The 22,234-nt window shown below is 33.8% G+C and overlaps 1 protein-coding gene across 2 annotated transcripts; it reads left to right on the top strand.

Annotated features, from left to right (window-relative positions):
* The first annotated feature begins 7,953 nt into the window (after positions 1-7,953).
* LOC108917738 (sterol regulatory element-binding protein 1) lies at positions 7,954-21,201 on the top strand. 2 transcript variants are annotated; one of them, XM_018724486.1, is made up of 13 exons: positions 7,954-8,101; positions 8,167-8,735; positions 8,788-9,066; positions 10,261-10,684; positions 11,225-11,409; positions 11,470-11,651; positions 11,738-11,989; positions 13,707-13,899; positions 13,957-14,134; positions 15,903-16,210; positions 20,119-20,277; positions 20,360-20,495; positions 20,870-21,201. In XM_018724486.1, exons 1-13 carry the CDS (start codon positions 8,029-8,031, stop codon positions 21,088-21,090), a joined length of 3,159 nt encoding a protein of 1,052 aa, XP_018580002.1. In that variant the 5' UTR covers positions 7,954-8,028; the 3' UTR covers positions 21,091-21,201. The 2 variants fall into 2 exon arrangements, with proteins under 2 accessions (XP_018580002.1, XP_018580011.1); XM_018724495.1 differs by having other exon boundaries at positions 20,360-20,489.
* The last annotated feature ends 1,033 nt before the right edge of the window (positions 21,202-22,234 follow it).

Below are 22,234 nucleotides of genomic sequence, written 5' to 3' on the forward strand. Positions count from 1 at the left end.
ATCTAAAATGGAATAATGCTGATACTAAATTTTATAACTTTGGCAGTATAGAACGCAAATGAAAATATTGCTTGTTTCTAGAAGTCCTGTATGAAAAAATTAGTATGTCAAAATTTCACTTTTTATATGCTTACGTTTTTTTTTAAATCTAAATATATCAATTTAAAACTCAGTTTTGTCAAAATTAAATTGCTTGTTATCTAAAATGGAATAAGGCAACTTCCATTAGAATGGACTTGTTTTTTTTAATAGTTTTTAGAATCTAGAACTGATAGTCCAGTTTTGGCAAAACTGAGTTGCTTATTATACAAAATCAAATGCTGCAGTGCTCACTAAATTATCAGTTTTTATGTTAAATATTGTTTTTAAATATTTTTTTTTTAGAATTTAGACGATAGAATTGATAATATACCTAGTTTTGGTAAAACTGAAGTTGTTTACTGTTTAAAACGGAATAACGCTATCATTAAGTCTAAAATAACTTATAACATTATTGTTTCTTGACAAACTGTATTCTCTATGAAAGGGGTTTGTGTCATTTTTTACGTCAAATATTCCTTTTAAATATTCTTTTACAACTTAGAACATTGATAGTCCAGTTTGGTAAAACTGAGCTGCTTACTATTTAAAATTAAATAATGATGTCGTTGCCACAGAAATGAACATTACCAGTTTTTATGTTAAACGTTGTTTTTGGATAAGTAATGTATTTTTTAGAATCTGGATGATTAAACTGATGGTTCAGTTTTGGCAAAACTGTGTCGTTTTTATCTAAAATGGAATAAAGGTATTATTAAGTTTATAATAGTTTTTGACAGTATAAGACTGCTTTTTTACATCACGTGTGTAATACGAAAGGAATTTCTGTACCATTTTTTAAAGAAAACATTATTTTTGATTTTTTAAATAATTTGGGGGAATAAACTAATGGTTCAGTTTTGGCCAAACTGAAATGTTAGATTAAATATTATTTGCTTTTCGATATTATGCTGGCAGAGTGTCAATTTTTAAGTTAAACGTATTTTTAGAATCTAAAAAATAGAATTTAATTATAATATGCTGCTACTTCTATTGACATTGACTCGTCCAATTTTTATGCAAATTATTTTCTCTTTAGTTTGTTTGTTTTTTGGAATCTGGATCATTGCATTAATAGTCCAGTTTTGGCAAAAACTGAGTTCTCGTTTATCTAAAATGAAAAAAGCTGCTTGTAGCTGTGTATATTATGAAAGGGACCTCTACCGTTATATTAAAAGTTCTTTTTTATAATTTAGGGGATCGAATTGATAGTACTCAGTTTTGGCAAGACTGAGTAGCTATAGATCTAATGTTATTTGCTTTTAGCAGTCATGTATATAAAATGAAGGGTCTTATATCCCAGCTTCTACGATAAACGTTCTCTAAATATGTTTTTTCCGATACGAAGCGGATGTGGGACAAAAGTAGGTAAATGGGCCTCGATAATTCCGGATAATCACAGGCTCTCTACCATCCCGCGGCACAAACCTTGAGCTGCGCGCCCGGGTAGGGTTACGTGGAGGCCAATGCTCTGCCGAATGCAAGACGGCCGCGACTGTTGAAGGACAAGGGTCCAAAAATTCAATGACCTAACTTTAGAGGGCCTTTAGAGGACACGCAATGCGTGTATGCAAGCCGCGGGCGCGGATCGGTCGGGGCGTCGGGGGGGGCCGGGGGCGGCTTCTCGCCTGTTCCGCGATGCCTGCTCGGATCTAGAATCTAGAAATTAACGACGGATAAAAAGGCGGGTGCGCGGGGAACCCGGGATGGGAGTAGATTTACAGTAATGGCTTGGCACGCCACGGATATTATATTTATAGGACAACTTGGAAATAATTAAACTGGTCTTTTTACTTTTTTTTTATTTCGAGGCACCTGTAACTTTAGGTGCTCATTGAAGGTATCTTTTTCCGACGTCCGTGATGCCAGATCTGTGTTTTTTTATTAGATTTTACAAAAATAGATAATATTATTGAAATTATTGCTGCATTTTCAATGCTACGAGTACATAGCTATATCCTACTGTTCCTGACAGATACGAATTAGTCCCTTTCCACTGCTGAAAAAAAATTTTGTATTGCATGAGTGAAAATAATAATATAATCACAAAGATTTCATAGACCATAGTTATTTGCAGCAATTCAAGATATGTACAAATACATTAAATGATTGATTGATAAAAATTTAGAAAACAGCTTGATGGTTACGAAGATTCTTCGTAATTGATTATTATTGTTTAAACATGGAATTCGGTCTTTAAACTCGAAATTCCGTCTTTAAACTGAGAATTCTGACTTTAAAGTGGCAATTATTCCGACTTCAAACTCAGAATTCTGTCTTTAAGTTTCAACTTTAAACACGAAATTCCCTTTTCATCTCAGAATTGCAACATTAATCTCGGAATTCCGAGCTTAAACTTGGAACTCCGACATTAAACTGAGAATTATTTCTCACTTTAAAATCGGAATTCCGCAATCTTGAACTCATAATTCCTCGTTTAAAGTTGATAAGTCAAAATGTCGACTTCAAACATGAAATTACCTTTTTTATTCAGAATTTCCACTTTAAATGCGAAATTCTGACCTTAAACTGAGAATTCTGAATTTAAACTGGGTATTATTCTGGAATTTTAAATTTCGAATTCCCAATTCAAACTCGAAATTCCTCCGCCTTCAACCAAGAATTTCTCGCTTAAAATCGGGATTCCATTTTTAACTCGAAATTTCGACTTTAAACATCGAACTCAAAATTCCGACTTTAAACGTGAAAGTCTAACTTTAAACTGAGAATTCCGGCTTTAAACTAGAAATTCTTACATTAAAATGGGAACTGCCCATCTTCAAACTTGGAATTCTAATTTTAAATTCTTTAATTCATAATTCCTAGTTTAAAGTCAGAATTCCGTTTTTAACTCGGAATTCCGATTTTCAACACACAATTCCGTTATTTACTCGGAAAGCCAACTGTTAATAAACCAACTAAACTGGTAATTCTGACCTTAAACTGGAAATTTCGACTTAAAATTCCGACTTTAAACTTAGAACGACTTTAACAAGCAGGGCATAAGAACTTGTATCATTATTTTTAAAAGTAAAATCACCGTCTAAGTTTTTCACTCCTAGTTTCAAAGTATCCCATATATTTATAGAATCGTTATTTAAAAATTCAGCCATGAAACTTATCCGTTTCAAGAGCAAGTTTCTATGAGGTAAGTTCTTATTAATTTAATACTTCTGCTCAATTGTACAATTGTTCTTAAAAACAATTAAAATTATATAAATCATTATCTCAAAAAATATATAATAAAAATAAAAGGTATAATATAAATAAAACATATAAATAAAAATAAATAATATATAATGGGATTTGTGTAATACTGATTTAATCAAGTCTATTGCTGATTTTATAAATGTTGCTGGAAAAACAAGGTACTTTTAATTCTTATATGCATCACTAACATTTCACTGACAAATCGTTTGTCTACAAAGCAGTACCATAGATTTCAATATTTTTCGTACTTCCCCAAAAATCAAAACAATATACATAACACATAACAACTTTTTTATTATCGATATTCATTTTTTTTATAAATGTAGTAAATTTACACATAAATATTTAAAAAAATCGTACTATCATACCATAAATATCCGCTCTTGCAGTTTCTTATTTGTGCTTTCCAGCTTATACGTAAGTACATATCTGACTTATAGGGTACTTTCGGAAAGTCACCTTCCTCATTATTTAATGTTAAGTATTTAATTTTTAAGCACCATTAATATTCACAACTTGGAAATCCCACACTGGTCCTTTACTTTTTTATTTCGGGGCACCTGTACGTTTAGATGTGAATTGAAGTATTCTTTCCACGACCGTATAATATTAATTTTTTTATTAGATTCTTAAAAATAGCTTTTTCTTCCTAACATCGAAATATATTTGAATAGCACGCCATGAAAGTTTTATAAAAGGTGTTAATTATACTTCAAGGCCATTCCAAATGTGTTAGACGAACGAAATTGATCAATAATTGATTTACAAAATTGACCAATAAAACTTGATTCTTAATGTCGCAATATTTAAGATACGATGAACGAAATTGATCAATAATTGATTTACAAAATTGACCAATAAAACTTGATTCTTAATGTCGCAATATTTAAGATACTGACGAATGTTTCAGATGGCGATTCTTTGAATCATTTTAAGAGGAAGAGTTTGTATGAACTTACATAAACAGATACAAGTTTTAGTTTTAGTTTTAATAATCGTATATGGCTTTATTGTTTTTCAAGATATTATCCATGAATATTAATACACTTTTGCATGCCGTTGAACCAATTTGCGAAGCACTTTTTCCATTCCGATAGAGGTACCTCCAAAACATGTATTTTGAACACATCAACATCTTCGGGCGTCGACATAGATCTCGTAATTAATTTTTAATGTGCGGGAACAAAAAAAGTCATTGTGTGCCAAATTAAGGCTGTACGGCGGATGGCTCATCGACTTTTTTAATTCTCAAAAAGTCTCTTGCTTGTGCCGATGTGTGAGAGCTCGAATTGTCCTGGTGGAAAATGATACGACTTCGGCGATTGGTCTCCCTTATTTTTCCAAAGACTTCTGGCAAACAAATGGTTGTGTACCATTTACAATTGACCGTCCGACGTTGCACTAATGGTACGGTTAATACACGTCTAGTCTTTCCGAAAATAACAGGCAGAAGTGCTTCGAACTTTCGTTGGATTTGGCTCATCTTGAAAGGCCCATACAGTCGAGTGCTGTTTACTTTCGGGCTCATACGCATATATCCATGATACCATGATTCATCCTCCGTTGCGATGTCATAGACGTGTTTTGAAGCACCGCGATCCTATTTCTTGAGCATTTCTCTCACTAATCGACACGAGCCCTTATTTGAGCGTTTGTCAGATTATGTGGGATCCACCGCAAACAAATAATTTTTTGGCGGCCAAATTATGCAATATTGAATGTATGCTGGTCCCACTAATGCCCAAGGGTGCCTCAATATCACGATAAGTCACATGACGATCTTCCATTATCAGTTCAAGGATAGCATCAATGTTTTCTGAATCAACAAACGATTTTGTCGATGCACTGTTGAGATAATCCAAGTCGAAAATTGTAATAAATAATCGCATGGAAATGTTCACGACTTAATTCCATTTTTTGGCCGAGATGAAATGAGTCACTGTAAACAATACAAATAGCGCTTGTACGTCAAAACGTTCTGAGTAAGTATACCGACAAAAAGTCAAACTTTACGATAGGAACGTTGGGTGTCAGATGGCAGTACCAAGATCGTCCATTCCCGAAATATAAAAGGCAATCCTCATATTTGTAGATACATACAGTCCGTACAATATTTGTTGAGATAGAATTCCAAGAAAAGCATAAGCCAATAAAGTTATGTTATCGGAATTACTTTAGCAATTTACCGCGGCAGAAGCGTGCCTTGAAATTTTCCTCCAATGTCTTTTACATCGGGTATCGGATGCAGTTACTTCCAAGAAAGTGACGCAAGGTGCTTCTTGGAATTCTATCTCAACAAATATCGTACGGACTGTATATGCGGTGTAAGTCCAATATTTTATTTAATCTACAAGCTTTAAATAAACAAATCTTACACCTGATATACTTTATACTGCTATTATTCTCTCAAAATTCTACTTTAATTTATATTCACGTTAGTAAAACATTTCGTGACAAACGTTTTTCAGCAATGCAAATCTGAACATACAAATCTTGTTACCTACCATTTGACTAACCTCTGGGAAATAATATTCTGATCACGACTATTGCTTGTTCATTCTTCAGAACCGTATTAACTCTTCTCATGTAATTTTTTAAGAACTGTTAATATTCATGCACTGTAGAGTTCACATCGTGAACACTACAGTCTTTGGATGGATACGCGGAAATGATATTTTGTTTACCGGATCTTATACACCTTATTAGAGTACTTTGTAAAAACGTTAAAGATTTTGTTTTTATTTTAATTTTTTGTTCCATAAAATTACATACATGTATAAATGCGTATAAAAAGTTTTATAGAAGGTGCATATACTTTTGACAGATTGATTCCAATTCAATATTTGTATCTCCGATCAGTCAGATCAATCCATTCGAATATTAGCATTTCTATCGAGCTACGTTTCACTTCCGGAATGTATGATAATTATGTTTACAATTTTTGGCTGTGCGGAATTCTTTACAATGAGTAAGGGGCTTTAGGAGGGACTTCCTGGGGCTATACTCTGAAAATATTGGGCTATACTCTGAAAGACAGATATGCTTATATGCCTAAGGTGATTCATAGCCAGTGAAAAATAAAATCGGAGGAACATAGAGCATCAAAAATGTAGCAAATTTACCTTATGAAAGGGCGTTGAAGTTAAAAACAATCAGAAGATCAAATTTCGATGATATACAAAAACGTTGGTAAAATTATCCCTCTATACATGCAGATGTCAATTTTCTGCATTTTTATACTAACTTATTTACTATAAACGGTTTTAAAAGTACGTATTGCGAATAATATGTTTACATCTATAGGTATTTTCGTTTATTATGTAACAGCACGTGAGTTTCTATATTATTTTTTTTATATGAATCTATGCGTTCAGTAAATAATTATCTGTTCAGTTTAAATCCTATTATTTTAATGAGCAGGTACATGTATATAGAGATGTCCATAAAAAAGATTTATCGTGTAATAAAAGTGATTTACAATAACGTTAATATTGTTCAGCATAGATTTAAACACGGGTGTTACAACCTACGCCTAGTTTGCCCTAAGCGTTCAAATAAAAACAGTTAAATGTGGAAGGAATTTCGTCCCTTAAAATACAAAACGTGCGAGCAATATTACAAATACTTGAAATAAATATTTTTGATATACTTTCAATTATACTAGATGTTTTAATTAGTTCGTAGATTTTTATCAAAGATAAATTGAGTTTTTCTGCTGTTTCGATTTAAAACTCAATTTTAATTTTAAAAACTTATTATTTATATTTTTTCTAAAAGCCGACAAATAAGAGAATGATTACAAGTTAGAATTACACATACGATTTAACAATACTAAACGATTTCTGTGTTAAATAGATCGCCCAGTGCATATTTGGTAATATTTTTTTAAATCTTTAAGTTAGCACTAACGAAATAAAATTACTTTTATTTGCCGTTTTCAAAGGTTCCGTATGTTTATTTATATTTAATTGTTGTATTGTAATGTTTAGATATACAGCTAGAAAATAATCAAATAGAATAAAATTTTAAATCTAAACATGATCCACGCCATCTACAGTATAGATGTTAAAGGAAATATTTCCATTGAATCATTCTCTAGTTTGCAGAGTAGATTTCTGTGTACGGTAGGTTACAATTAACACGGCGTCCTGGGTAAGCGGCGACAAACGGCCGGTGCGGCCGGTGCGACCGGAACGGCCGAAGCAGTGATTTTCAAAATTAGAGCATCATAGGTTCTGTCCTACGTACGAGGTACCGCCCGGCACAAGCGGCTCGTGCGGTTTTCATGCGGACGACGCGATCAAATTATTTGATAATTCCGCCTCTGCCGCTTCAGTTTACATTTTTAAATCTTAAAAATTATATGAGAATTATATAATCGACCATTCGAGAGAATGGACCTGCACTCTTAACAGAAATAGACGTTAGCATCGCGTCGGCCATTTCAACCGCGTCGAACGCGCCGGCCGCACCGGCCGTTTGTCGCCGCTCACCCAGGGACGCCGTGTAATTTCTATCTAGAATAGGTTTGTATACAGAATAGAATTAAAAGAATTCTTCTTCCAAGACATGGTCGTTATAGCTTCATCCATTAGGTGGCGCAACTATGAGCATCAACATCAACAACAGTGACGTCACAAATCACCTCATTCCTCTCACATTTGATTCGCTAGTCGTTGTATGGTGATTCTATAGAACGACTTTATTAAAGGCCATCAAAAAATATTAGTGACAAGAAAAATGGAAGAAAATATATCTCATTTCACCTCACCCGGTGATTTCAATCTTATACCAGAACTAGCTGGCATTGACGGTAAGTATTTATCAATTGTTTACTTATAAGGTCTGACTGAACTGAACAGGGTTTGTTGATTTTAGATATTTTCAAACATTGTGAAAACGAGTTGATGAAAAGTGATTTGTTTGGCGATGAGGCTTTGTCCCATTTAGATGATGATCTCCTTATGGAGGATATTTCGTCATTAGATTTAATAGACTTGCATAATCCGAGCCCTTTCCTAAACTCACAGGCTACTCTCCCTCCAAGCCTTCCTTTAGATCAACAGAGCTCTATATTTGACACACCGCAAGTATCACCGTCTTATACAAGCACTCCACAACATATTAATCGAAGTCCCAAATATTCTCCCTCTCCCACACAAACAAAGAGTAGCCCTGTTGTTCAAAACATACAGTTAAAAAATGTGACTCTGCCCATTCAAAACCAAACAGCTGTTATAATTTCATCCGAAAACCTCTCGCAAACTACACAACCACTTGTGTATACGAGTTTACCTATTCAGAACCAGCATATAATTCTACAAAGCAATACTACTCCACCAAAACAAAAGAGTCGGCCTGTGGTTTTGCAGAATATTCAACAGATTTCATCTGAGCAAATGCAGCCAGTTGTACTCCAAGCGAAAATAATAAAAAGCGATTCGCAGGTATGCAACATTGTACTTAATATATAAAAAATATATTTTAACATTTCATTAGGTAAACCCACCAACAGTTATGTACACTACAGCAGTGTCTAATAATACATGTCAGCCCATCCATACTCTATTGAACACTAATGGAATCATAACAAGTGGAATACCATTAGTTCTGGATAGTGACAGCAAAGTAGCGATAAATCGTGTTCAACCCGTAAAAGAGCAGAAAGTGAAAGAGGTTAAGAGAAGTGCACACAATGCAATTGAAAGAAAGTATCGTACAAGTATTAACGACAAAATTATCGAACTGAAGAATATGATCGTGGGAGAAGATGCAAAAGTGAGTTGTTTTATGTTTAAATTCACTAATTCACATTTAAATATTTATTGAGGATTTTATTACATCTTTTTTGTGTTGATATTCCACCATTTAGTAAAATTTTTACTTTAAACTTGCTAAATATAAAATTAATTTTGTTTTTGTGAACTAAAAGATTTTTAAACAACAAAATAATTGAAAACTCATTTGGTACCTGATTTTATCTGTAACTGCTGTCGACGTTGACAATAAATATACCCATTTTCAATCATCCCCTCAAATTGGAGAATTTTTATCAAAAATGGCCGATCTTGCTTGAATTAAAGGGTAATATTAATATTAAAGTAATAACTGATAAAGTAAAAGACTTAATTTTTAGAGAATATTCTTTTCTATTTTCTAGAATGTAGTAATAATCGTAATTTTATTTTTTTTGCTACTGTCGGCGTTAATGTGGTTAAAAGAACAAATTTCAATAGATTAAAAAACAAAATGCCTATTAAGTAAAATAAATCTATATAAATAAAATCAGCTTGCCAAAAATGGATCAATTTTTCGACCACTTGGTTAAAAATTATAAAAAGAAATCGAGGCACTGGAATAAAGTGGTTGAAAACTGGGCCGTATATTGTAATTATGTATCTAAATGAGTTAAAGTAAAACAGATAATATTGGATTGTAATTATATTAAAAGAGAAAGAAAAAGAGAAATTTGACCTCAATTTTCAAACAGTTGGTCTAAATTCAGTCAGAAACATTTTTGTAATATCTATAACTCAACTACTTGGATGGTTGTCGACCCTACAAACTTGATAAGTGTTGCACATGTATGTGCGAAATATATATATTTTTTTCATTATCAGTTTTTTTTTTTAAATTTTTCATAAAACATTCCAATCTTCAAACTTCACAATGCTGTAACTTAAGGCATAATTAATTTTCAATCCCTCATATTCAAAGCGTCATGGAATCTACACAGGTCCAAAAATGTATTGCCTACACCCTTATGCCCCAACACAACTATATAGTACCACCAATTTGCAGATGTCTTCCAATTCCGGGTATTTTTTCTTATTCCAAAATTCTTCTTAAAAATTGCATCTTTTCATTTTAAAATCCATTATCCTCTAAATATAATTGCATTGTAAGTGATTTTTAACGATGTCGAGTTTATAACGAATCTAAAATGGTATTTTCAAAGAAAAAACTTTTTAGTTGAACAAATCGGCGATTCTAAGAAGGACAATCGAATACATCCGTTTTCTACAAAATTCAAATACTAAGCTAAAACAAGAAAACATGGCTTTGAAGATGGCCGCAAGACAAAACACACTCAAAGGCCTGCTCACTACCGGTACGAACTTGAAATACAGTCCTGAAGATACGCCTCCACATTCTGACCACTCTCTATCACCCGAACATTCTCTACCACCTAGCCCTGAATACAGCGCTAATATTAAAGATGAGATGGAGGACGAGAGCATGACTCTTACGAGAGGAATGTTGGACAGTTCCAGGTTGACTTTGTGCATGTTCATGTTTGTAATGGTTGTCGTAAATCCGTTTGGATATATCCTGAATAGAAATAGTATGGGATATGGCGGTGAAACTGAACCCAACAGAAGAGGAATTTTGGGATGTAAGTCATATGAAGACAAATTTTGTATCTGAATGAAAAAATGTGTTCTAATTTCAAAGTTGATTTTTTGATGTCTGGCCCATTTGATTTCACCAATCTTTACTTTGAATTAAGTTTATTCCTCAGTAATGACTAGAGTACAAATAACGGTACACTGAATATCAGTTTTTAGAATATACTGAGTGAAAGAGATAAGATGTTTTTTCTCTGAAATATGAAATAAAGTGTAGAGCATGCTAAGATAACAAACATTTACTTAAATCAAATTGTAGTCCCATCTTTTCTGAATAATTTGTTTTTTATTTTCGTCATTATCTCTGTTACTATTTGAGATACACAGTTGTGTTTGTGTTTTAAGTTTCGAGGAGAAACATATTCTTCCCTTCAAATATATGCTGAAAACTGAAATTTCAATGAAAATTCTATTTCAGTGTCTTTACTGACCAATAAATCTATATTTAAAACAAAAGTGTCAATCTTGAGTTAATCACACGAGAAAATCAACTTTAAGGTTGAGGTCCATTTATCATACTTTTTTAGTGAATGAATCGACATCGGTTTCTGTCTCTCCCTCGGCTTTCTTGCTGTGGCTTATAAACATATTTATATTTGGCTTCTGCTTGGTGAAAATGTTTGTTTACGGAGATCCTATAATACCGAGTAAATCAAAAGAAGCTCAAAAATATTGGACACATAGGAGACAAGCAGACGTGCTACTCGCAAAGGTAAAATAATGTCAGGATTTAAATTTTTTCATTGTGATGTGTTGGTTTTATTTGTTTCAGGGTGAAAAGATGGAGGCTAAACAGGAACTACTGAGAGGCCTACAGACTTATGGAATAATTTTACCAACAAGTCGCTTTGAGTTAGTTCTCTGTCTTTGTTGGCAAATGTTCAGGCAGGTTATGCACAGATTGTGGATTGGAAGGTGGCTGTCACGGCATTCGGGAGGCTTCTTCGTGGACGGGTAAGTTGTTTACACAAAATAAGTTTTTTTTTCTTTGTATTTTCTTTTATATTACTTATTTCTAGTAATTACGTTTTTTTTTGTAGAATAACCAGGTTTGAGGCGCAAACGTCCTGCAAAGAATTGGCTCTGGTGTATAATGATTTGCATAAAATTCAGCTGATTGATGGGCCCGAAGAAACGTGTCACATGTTCGGCCTTACGACTTCTCTGAGCGCCTTAAATCTGGCCGAAGCTGCCAAGGGCAGGATAAAGCCGGTCGATATGATAGATATTTACGTTGGCGTCGCACTGCGGATAAAGGCTAGTTTACCGAATTTCCTACATTTTGCTCAGAGGTGAGTAAATTGGATTGCTTGCACAATATTTCAATAATATTGTTCTTACCTTTGATGTACAGGGTATTTTACTGTGTCCTCATATAAAAAAAATAATATAAATTTAAACATATATTTAGAAATTATATATAATATAATTTTTAAAATCTTTGACATCACTATTGTAATCAAATGTTGATAATCGGTGAGATATTTAGTCATTCTTGTTCGCCGTATTAATGTTGGCCGTTTGTTTTTGTATGCTTGTCTAGCGTCCTGTTGTCTAGGTGGATTGATATGTAGTTCACCTAAATTAGGTCAATGCCAGATATTATTGACACTGATATTTTCACAAACTAAACACAGTGCTTTAAAAAAAATAGGAACAAAAAGTTTTTATTGAAAACTTTAAATGATATTTCAAATCTGCCAAATTAGTAGGTACTTAAACAATATTTTAAAGTACACGGAGAAAATAGGTAATATTTTTCAAAAAGTTCCTAAAAAACTGAATCCCTACTAAAGTTATTCCTTATTACAAAAATAGATTTTTAATGTGGAAATGTAGTAAATAAATTATTATATTTAATATAGTTATATTTCTTCTTAAAATAAGGCATTCATTATTTTTAAATGTTTTCCTTTTTTCTGGTTTTCTTTTTTTATACAGGGTATCCCAAAAGTATGGAAACCCCAGAATAACTTGGAAGTAAAGGGCTATACGGAAAAACGTTTCATACAAAAGTTTCAGGATTTTTTCCGGGCTATTCAATGATGACCTTGAATTTGACTTTGGCCTTGATCTTGAAGGCCATTTCAAGGTCAGTCATTTTTTTAAAAGTGAACCCCTACTTTTTTTCACGCCATTGAAAAGAGCAGAAAATTTTACGTCCAAATATGACTTTGACCATGACCATGTCAAGGTCATTTTAATGTCAAATAAGATTTTTGATAGATACCGCCTGGAAACCGCAGAATACCTCGGAAGTAAACGGATATACGGAAAAACGTTTCATACAAAAGTGGTCTGAAGTGGTCTAAAAAATAAAGGTCATGAAGTCATGTTCGGAAGCAAAATTTTCCACTCTTTCTAACTCCACAATAAAAAATATGGGTTACCCTCACAAAGATGGACCCCTACCTTGAAATAACCATGATCTCAAGGTCATGGACAAAGCTATATTCGGACGTAAAATTTTCCGCGCTTTCCAATGGCATGATAAAAAGTAGGGGTTCCCATTTGAAAAAATTACCTTGACCTTGAAATAACTTTCAAGGTAAAATTCAAGGTCATCATTGAATAGCCTGGAAAAAATCCAGAAACTTTTGTATGAAACGTTTTTCCGTTTTTACTTCCGAATTATTCTGGTCTGTCCATACTTGTGGGATATCATGTATAATACATGAACTGTGAATTAATTTTGGTGGATATTTTTGTAAATTCAAGGCTTTATTGTGAAAAATTGTGTACATTATTATTTTTCAAAGTATTATCTGTAGCTAGCCACTACTTTTTCCCATCTTACGGGCAGCACATGCAATCGATCCAATTTTGTATATCATCGTAAGATTGGAAGTGCTTTTTAGCCAGGCCGTGTTCCATAGGTTGAAACAAGTAGTAATGCAATGGAGCAATATCTAGTGAATATGGCGGGTGGAGTAAAACATCCCATTTCAGCTTTCTAAATATTATGTAGTTTGAATTCGTTGTAAATTATTGCTATTACGTATGTTTTAGATATTACATAGGGTTGGCCCAACTATCATCGACTAACTCTTGTGATTCCATTCCGACTCGCCTGCAATGGTTGTTTACCCCATACGGTTATAAATTTTTCATTTCGCACAAATTTACCAAGGTAGTAAAAGGTAAATGTCTACCGTTCACCTCAAGCGGAAATATCCTTGATCCTCTGGCCGTTCAAATGAAGGTGGGTGGTTTGTAGGATAGCGTGAAAATAAAATTTTATACTTTTATTTCATCGTAGATTTATCACGAACACCTCTTGCAAAAAGCAATGCAAATCATACTGTCTCCGGGCCAGAAAAGCGAAAACGGCCAGGACAAGAAAACTGATATAAGCGACGCTTTGGCGTACATCGATTTGCTGAGTGATAGTACGAACGTCGACGCCAAAACTATATTTGGGTCAAGTGCTGGGCAAAGTAAGTGTAAAAAGTATTGGGTGTTTATGACCTAGGAGCGAAAAATTTTATAGAAACTCCTATAAGTAATGGTGCAAATTTTTTCTAGATTATTTGAAATTTTCAATATCAATGGGGTTAAACAAAAAAAATAGCAATTTTTTTTTAATTTATATTTTGTTTCACTTTAGTGATTTATTTTTAATTTGGCAAATGTAAATATGAAAAAAGATCTTAAAAAAGCAAAAAATGCATTTGTTTTTGGCAAATTCTTAAAAACAATTAAAATTTACTTTTTTTTGCAACTTAAATAAAACGGGATTTGAACATAAAGTAAAAGCATTGTTTGAAAAAAAATAGATTTTAAAAAATAATTTTAAAAATTAAAGATATAATAGGTATCTTAATTAAACTTAATTTCCCTTAATTAAACTTAATTTCCCTTAATTAAACTTAATTTCCCTTAATTAAACTTAATTTCCCTTAATTAAACTTAATTTCCCTTAATTAAACTTAATTTCCCTTAATTAAACTTAATAAAACTCTTAAACTAAAACATTTAGAATTAATTAAAAAAAAATGATTCTTTGGTAACGTTTTGTTGTTATTTTTTACATAATTTTCAGGGCTTTAAAAAACATATTTCTAAATTTGTTTTAACTATACCTACATTTAAAATTATCATTGAAACATAACACACAGTCCAGCTAATAAGTTTTGACAGATTGTATTGTGGCGAAGTGTGTGGCACTATCTATGTGCAGTCAACGGAACTACGTAGCGGCAAGCCCTCCGAGTGTATCTACCACGAAGTTATAACGTTTTGTGTGAAGTGAGTTTTTAATAGTAATCATGGAAATGCACATTGAACATCGTAGAACAATCAAGTTCTGTTTTAAAGCCAGCAAAACAGCCACGGAAACGTATCAACTTTTACAAATGGTGTACGATGAAAAGCGTTTATCACATCCAACTGTGTTCCTATGGTTTGAGAAGTTTTGTGATGGACGAGGCATGCATAACTACTACAGGACGGAGTGTGTCGTCGCACAAGCCAAACGAACTAAAACATCGAAGCTGTGCCCTCTGCATTGAAGTCTGATTAGCGATCAATAATCAGAATGTTGGCAGACTGTGTACGATTGATCGACAAACATTTTTCAGCGTAGAGCGCGCAGCTTCAATGTTTTCGTTTGTTGGACTTGTATAGGGACGTCCCGTCCCCTCGTCATCGTGCACGCTGTCTGGGCCATCACGAAACCTCCCGAACCACAGGAATACAGTTGAATGTGACATACAGTCCTCACCGTATGCCATTTGTAACAGTCGATATGTTTTCGTAGCTGTTTTACTGGCTTTTAAACAGAACTTACTTGCTGTACACTTTTCAATGTGCGTTTCCATGATAACTGTCAAAAACATCATAACTTCGTGGTAGACATACATATACTGATAAAATTTTGTTTGGTCACTACGTAGTTCCGTTGACCGCACATAGATAGTTCCAGGTACATCCCCACAATAAAATCCGTCTTAAAATTTAATAGCCGGGACTATGTAAACCCGCTAAATTTGAAAAAACTTGTTATAGCAAAACATTACAAAACAATATTTTCAGGTCACGTAATCCCATTAATATTGAGTTTTTGGAACAATATTATACTTTTTTTTGTACTATTATTTTTATGGCCAGAATCACAAAGTTCTTTGCTCATAGCTTCTGGACACCCTGTAGAAATATCAATGATAATAATTTAAGAAAATTGAGAAAATTAATTCTGTTTTTTAGGTTATCAAGACCCCATAGCCCAATGGTGGACCACCTTCATATCCATAGCTTGTCACTGGCTGTTGGACAACGACACCAGTCTGGAGCCTCTGTATAACAAAATATTGTTCATCCCGGAGGCCCTGGCCTCTCTAAACGATCCCCTGCCTAAATCTATCGTAGCGGCTTTTATAGCCCGTAAGAATTACATCGATTCGGAAATTAAAGTCGATACCAGGAAGATTCTGGCGCAGTGCGACTACGCTAGCCATTTGCTGGCGGACAGTTTGACTTACACCAGTTGTAAGCAGAAGGATAACTTGGTCTTGGTAAGTTTATTTACTTTTGACGAACTAAGTTTAATAAATTTGAAATTGTACTTTTTTTAAATTTTTCCGCAAAATTATTGAATATTTTGAAATTTTAATTTCTTTTTGTAAAAATAAATTCGGATTAAGTCATTCAAACACTTGGTACTAGGAAGAACAGTTTATTTTACAAGTTTTTATGATGAGAAAATCTTGAAAAAGAAGCATTTGCTAAATTTTATAAAAGTTAAGGATATTTACTTTAAGCTTAAATGTTATTGGGATCTTGTACTTGGAATGGAATTTCTTGTCATATCCGGCGTTTTAGTTGGTCCCATTGGATTTAAATCTAGGGTATGTTGGAATGGGGACTGAATGGAGAAATTAATCGCTATGCTAGTTGCGTGTGGCCGAGCGTTAACGTGCATTGTTATACAGTGTGTCCACGGATTGAGCGCACGTGAGCAACGTGACAAAAATTTTTCGAGTTAAAATTTGTGCTTCTGGGCTTCATCTCTTCTTGGCCTTTAACTGATAAGTTGAAAATTTTAGTCCAATTAATGCACAGGGTGTTTTTATGATGAATTTTCAAAAATTGTCAAGTAAAGTACCTTTGTTTTTAAAAATATCAAAAATATTTACTTAAGAAAGTTATTGAGAACTAAAAGTTACGACAGATCATCAATTTTCAATTTGATCGGCCAACTTTGTTTTTTTTTCTTTACTTTCCAACACGACGGACATCCAGAGCATTCAATGTGAATCATTCGAGAATGGCTACATGGTCAATTTCCTGGATGGTGGATTGGGCGAAATGGCCTAATTCCTTGGCTTCCTATTCTGATTTAACTCTAATGGACTTTTATTTGAGGCGATCTCGAGTCCCCGCGGAGTAACGATTTATTTGAATTGAAACAAAGACTAACACAACATACAATTAATGCCATCCCCAATTAAGAAATCTAAAACGTCTACACAGAATTTACCAAGCGCGCCGAGTGATGTGTAATGGTTGAAAATTCATTTTGATTTTGAAAACACCTTGTATATTAATTAATTGGACTAATTTTGTCTACTTCCTAGTTTAAGGTCAAGCAGAGATGATGCCGAGAAGCTCAAATTTCAACTCGAAAAATTTTTATCATTCACACCCCACGTGCACTCAATCCGCGGACACACTGTATATATTTTTTGTATCCAATATAATTGACATATGGCAAAATATAACCTTGCAAGATGTTTTCGATGTGTAAGTCATCTGTCATTCATCCAATCACTTCCACGATTTTGTTGCTTCTCTCCCAATTCATACCTCCCAAAAGCATTCTTTCTGTATTCATGGTTCCTCCCATCTGGCTTCCACAATTAAATTCGGGTTTCATCTGTGAAGAATATTTTTCTAATGTATATTTCCGTGAACATGTTTTCTGAGAAATTTTAATCAATAAGGCAAATGACGATAAAAAATATTCGATAATTTTGACCATGACTATAATAAACAAGTGTTTTAAATTCATTTCTTGTTAATAATTTGGAAGGGATTAAGAAGTGTCGGTTAGAGTGCATTGTAGTTGCATTGCATGTTTAGTTAGAATGCAGTGTTCCTTCAGTGCATCCTAAAGGACATTCCACTCATCAAGAATTATGTTAACAATTTTGGTAAGTATTTCTATGAAGTGAGGTCGTTTTCCATTTTTTTTATTCAATCAGTTTGCCTAACTTAAGTAGCACCTGTCATCGCGTTAAAAGCAATTGCTACTACCAAAGCGACAATAACCCACCAATGACCGACATTATTGAGAAATCTAATTATTTTGTTAACCAAAACAGAAAGTAATTATTTGATGGACAAATCCATCCAATAAAGTTTTTGAAATTGTTTCACTACTGCTGTAAAGCTGTTAAATTGCTGAGCAGTATACGAGGTCTATTAGAAAAGTATCCAACCTTTGGCCCAAGAAAAAATCTGGCATACATGGAGCATTGAAAACCCTCTTTCAGTATGGAGTTTAGCTCGGCTGTCGTTGCAGCTATAATGTCCTCTCTTGTCTGAAATCGCTTTCCTTTCAATGGCCTCTTGAGTCTGGGGAGCAGCCAGAAGTCCCAGGGGGCCATATCAGGAGAGTAAGGAGCCTGTCAAACCACAGGAATGTGATTTTTCACCAAAAAAGTCTCAATCAAGTGCGAGGAATGTGCTGGAGCATTGTAGTGATGAACGCGCCAATTTCTTGTTGACCACAAATCAGGTCTCTTGCGCCGCACAACATCACGTAGGCGTCTGAGGACATCCCTGTAGTATTGTTTGGTGATTATCTGCTCCTGAGGTGCGTACTCGTGGTGTACCACACCGTGGGAGTCAAGGAAAGCAGTCAGCATCACTTTGACGTTGCTGCGCACTTGGTGGGCCTTCTTTGGACTTGGTGACGTGGAATGCTTCCACTGCGAGGACCGTCACTGTGACTCGTTACCAGTGATGATGGTGTTTATGAAGTCGGGATCACTGTTTGTGGAATCCAGCATGTCCTGTGAGATTTCAATACGAAGTTGCTTTTGTGCCACCGTGAGCAGTTTCGGCACGAATTTCGCTGCAACTCTCTGAATGGCCAAATCCTGGGTCATAATGGAATGTGCCGAAAAAGTGCTGATGCCCATCTCTTCCGCAATTTCACAAATAGTCACACGACGGTCCCACATCACCACAGCATTCACTTTGGCAATGACCTTGTCATTTCGGCATGTTGATGGCCGACCGGAGCATGGTTCGCTCTCCACCGATGTGCGGCCGTCTTTAAACCGGTTGTACCACTCCTTAATCTGCTCATGCAAACGCGTTTGATTCAAATCCATCAGGTTTTCACAAAACAAAATAAGGTCGGATATTTTTTTAACAGACCTCGTATGTCGTTCTTTTTCTAATATTAATTTAATACCATCTAAAGTTCAAAATGATTATGACGTTTATCCGTGAATACCAAATTTCTATTTTCACAATGAAAATGAGGACACAAATATACCGTAATATCACTAAACACTGAAATAAATAACTTTATAAGCTTATACCCTTACACTACAGAAAGACACAACATTGTATTTCTCAATCAGTAAAAACTGATACCTACCTCATGCAGAAAGTTGCGAAAATACCTAACGTACAACAAACACCTCAAACCGATAAACTGAAAACTAAAATAAATGTTGAACTAAACTTATATTCCGATCGTGTAAACAATGATCAAGCATATGGCTATAAAACTATTGGTCAACAAAACAGATCGAACTATGCAATCTCTGCCAAAGACGCGCTATCATAGAACCATTATTCACAATTTGATGTTTAGCACTGATTCAACTGCTGAAATGGCTGAATAAGAAAAAAAAGAGAATAAGAACATAAAGTATTTTAGTTTTCCTAAATAAGTCCTTGCGTATATTTATAAACACAGCTATGAGCAATTGTTTATTTCATTTGAGTATTTACTTTAATTTAGTAACGTATGCCTGTCTATATACCAGAATTAGTTAATATTTAATAAATCATGCAAAAATAATATATTTTTTAAAACACTTGAAAATTTTTTGCATGGTACTTCGACTAACTGACGTCTTTTTAAGGATACCTCCATAATATTGGCATGACTGCTAGTTAAAAGGAATAAATACTGGAGAACAGACAAATACATAGTAAATATGAAATAGTGAAGTGAAATAGGATTGTCAATCTGTTGAAATTTTAAGTTGAAAATGTTTTAATTTTTTAAATTTTTTAATTAAAATGGAAAATAATCAAGAATTATAAGTTAGCTTGCTAGTAAACTTCCAATATTGGTTATTTACAACAGTGTAACCTTACCACTGCTTACATTTCTACTGTTAACTAAATTCAGTAATTTTTGTTGTAATAAATTTTAAATTGAGAATAATTATTTCAGTTGGCGCAATTATTGGTTTGTGATTGGTTACTGGAAACGAGGACTTCCCTCTGGGAAGACAGCGTGGAGGAAGGCCTGAAAGGTCCAGTTTCAAACAGCACTTTGACATCCTTCCAGGCCGATATGGCATCTTTGAGGTCCCTCGCCGAACACATACCCGTAAGTTTTTCTAACTCGTTTCCATGCAACGGAAGTAAAGTTGAAGACAAAATAATTATTTATAATTTTAAATTTATTTCAGTCCGCTTTATCAAGAGTCTTCTTGTACGAAGCCACTGCCAGATTGATGGCAGGCGCTGCGCCCGGTAGGACCCAGCAGCTTCTAGATCGCAGTTTGAGACAGCGGCATGGGAAAACTTCGATAATATGTGGTAAAGGTAACTATTTTTTGTATAATTCATGTAATATACCAGTTATTTTTTATGAAATTTATAAATATTTTGAAAATTAACTGCAACTTTTGCTTCAAATCAAAAAATTTTGTTATAAGAGGGCTTTATAGCAAATAGGCAACCAGCCTATACATATATATTTTTATAGATTTTATTACACAGTTTGTCTAAATATGAATTAATGCACAAATAACAGACTTTCCCCCATTTTAAGGCAGATTTTCTATAAAGTGGATTTAGTTTGAAACTCAAATTACTTTTTGGTGTAAAGAAATTTGTAATTTACGATGACGGCAAATTTTTCCTAACTTTTACAAGTTCTGGACAAACGATTTATTATGGTGTATTGGTGGTTTCAGGTGACAGAAACGGCCATGAAATGGGTGGCGAGAGGCAGCACGCGGCAGCTTTATACATGGCGTGCAAACATTTGCCAGGGCCTTTGTTGTCTTCGCCCGGCGAAAGGGCTGGAATGCTCGTCGAAGCAGCCAAAACTCTGGAACGAGTCGGTGATAAAAAGCGATTGCAGGATTGCTATAAGCTTATGAAAGCTTTGGGCACTAATGCCGTAAATAATTAATTTGTCGATAATATTCAGTTAGTGTTTGTAGTACTGTAGTTGTACATATTTATTTATCAGCTTATATAATTTACTTTTTTTAATTAAAATAAAATTTAATTCTTTTTCAAACATACTTTGTTTATTCTAAGGAAACCTTTCTTAGAGTCTTTCCACTTATTTCAAGCTAACAGAAAAATGTTTCTGTTTTACACCAGAATAAAGGTAAGTAATATTTCTTAAATAAAAAGTTTTATTTTAAAAGTGAATATTCTAAAAAAAGAATTTCAAATAAAATTATTTTTATTTTATTAATTACCTGCTTCACACGTCAAATCCAATTGCAGTCAGAAGAAGTGTTTTTTTTTTAGTTTCATCTGTAACTATTTTAAGTTTTTTCTATGAAAAATTGTTATTTACAAATGTTTTATTTTATAAGGAAAAAAGAAAAAATTCTCATGCGCGTGACAGTAGCGGTGAATAGTAGTATACACAAAAATATTGAGTCATGACCCCTTTGCCTTCCAGTTGCCCGATAAAATAATATTCAGGGTGATTCAGAACTTATAAAAATAAAATAAAAAATTTGGATGTAGAGGGGACTTAAAAATACAATTTTGTAAAGAAAAAATCGAAAAGGGCAGTTCGAAAATGATTTAAAATACACTTCTGCACGGCACTGGAAACTGATTCACTGCAAAGCCTGACCTGGCACAATGCGACCGGCACTGCGGCAAAGTGTGATAAAAACGGACAAAAAGAATTTCGCATGGAAAGAAATAAATATAATTTTCTAACACCTACTTTATATCAGCAAATTCAACTGCTTTTACTGCTATTATTAATTAATAAAATTAATTTGTGGTTCTAATTAATAAAATAATTTGACATACCTGATGTTACAACTGTTCAAAATTTTGTCCACCAACGTGTAAACACATTTGCGCCCGTCTTACTCAGTTTCTACGAACTAACACAAATGTTGTCCAGCTTTACCATAACACAAATGTTGTCTTGCTTCACTATAAATTAAAACGATATCAACTCTGAGTTGCTATACATGCAAGCCATTTTTGACACTAACTACTAAAAAACTATTGTAAACACTATCGGAATGACGATTGTAAAATCACTGAGGCCACGTGGCCTTCCATGCGTATTGCGA

The sequence above is a fragment of the Anoplophora glabripennis genome, unplaced genomic scaffold (genome assembly GCF_000390285.2).
Source record: "Anoplophora glabripennis isolate ALB-LARVAE unplaced genomic scaffold, Agla_2.0 scaffold3, whole genome shotgun sequence".
NCBI classification, from domain to species: domain Eukaryota; kingdom Metazoa; phylum Arthropoda; class Insecta; order Coleoptera; family Cerambycidae; genus Anoplophora; species Anoplophora glabripennis.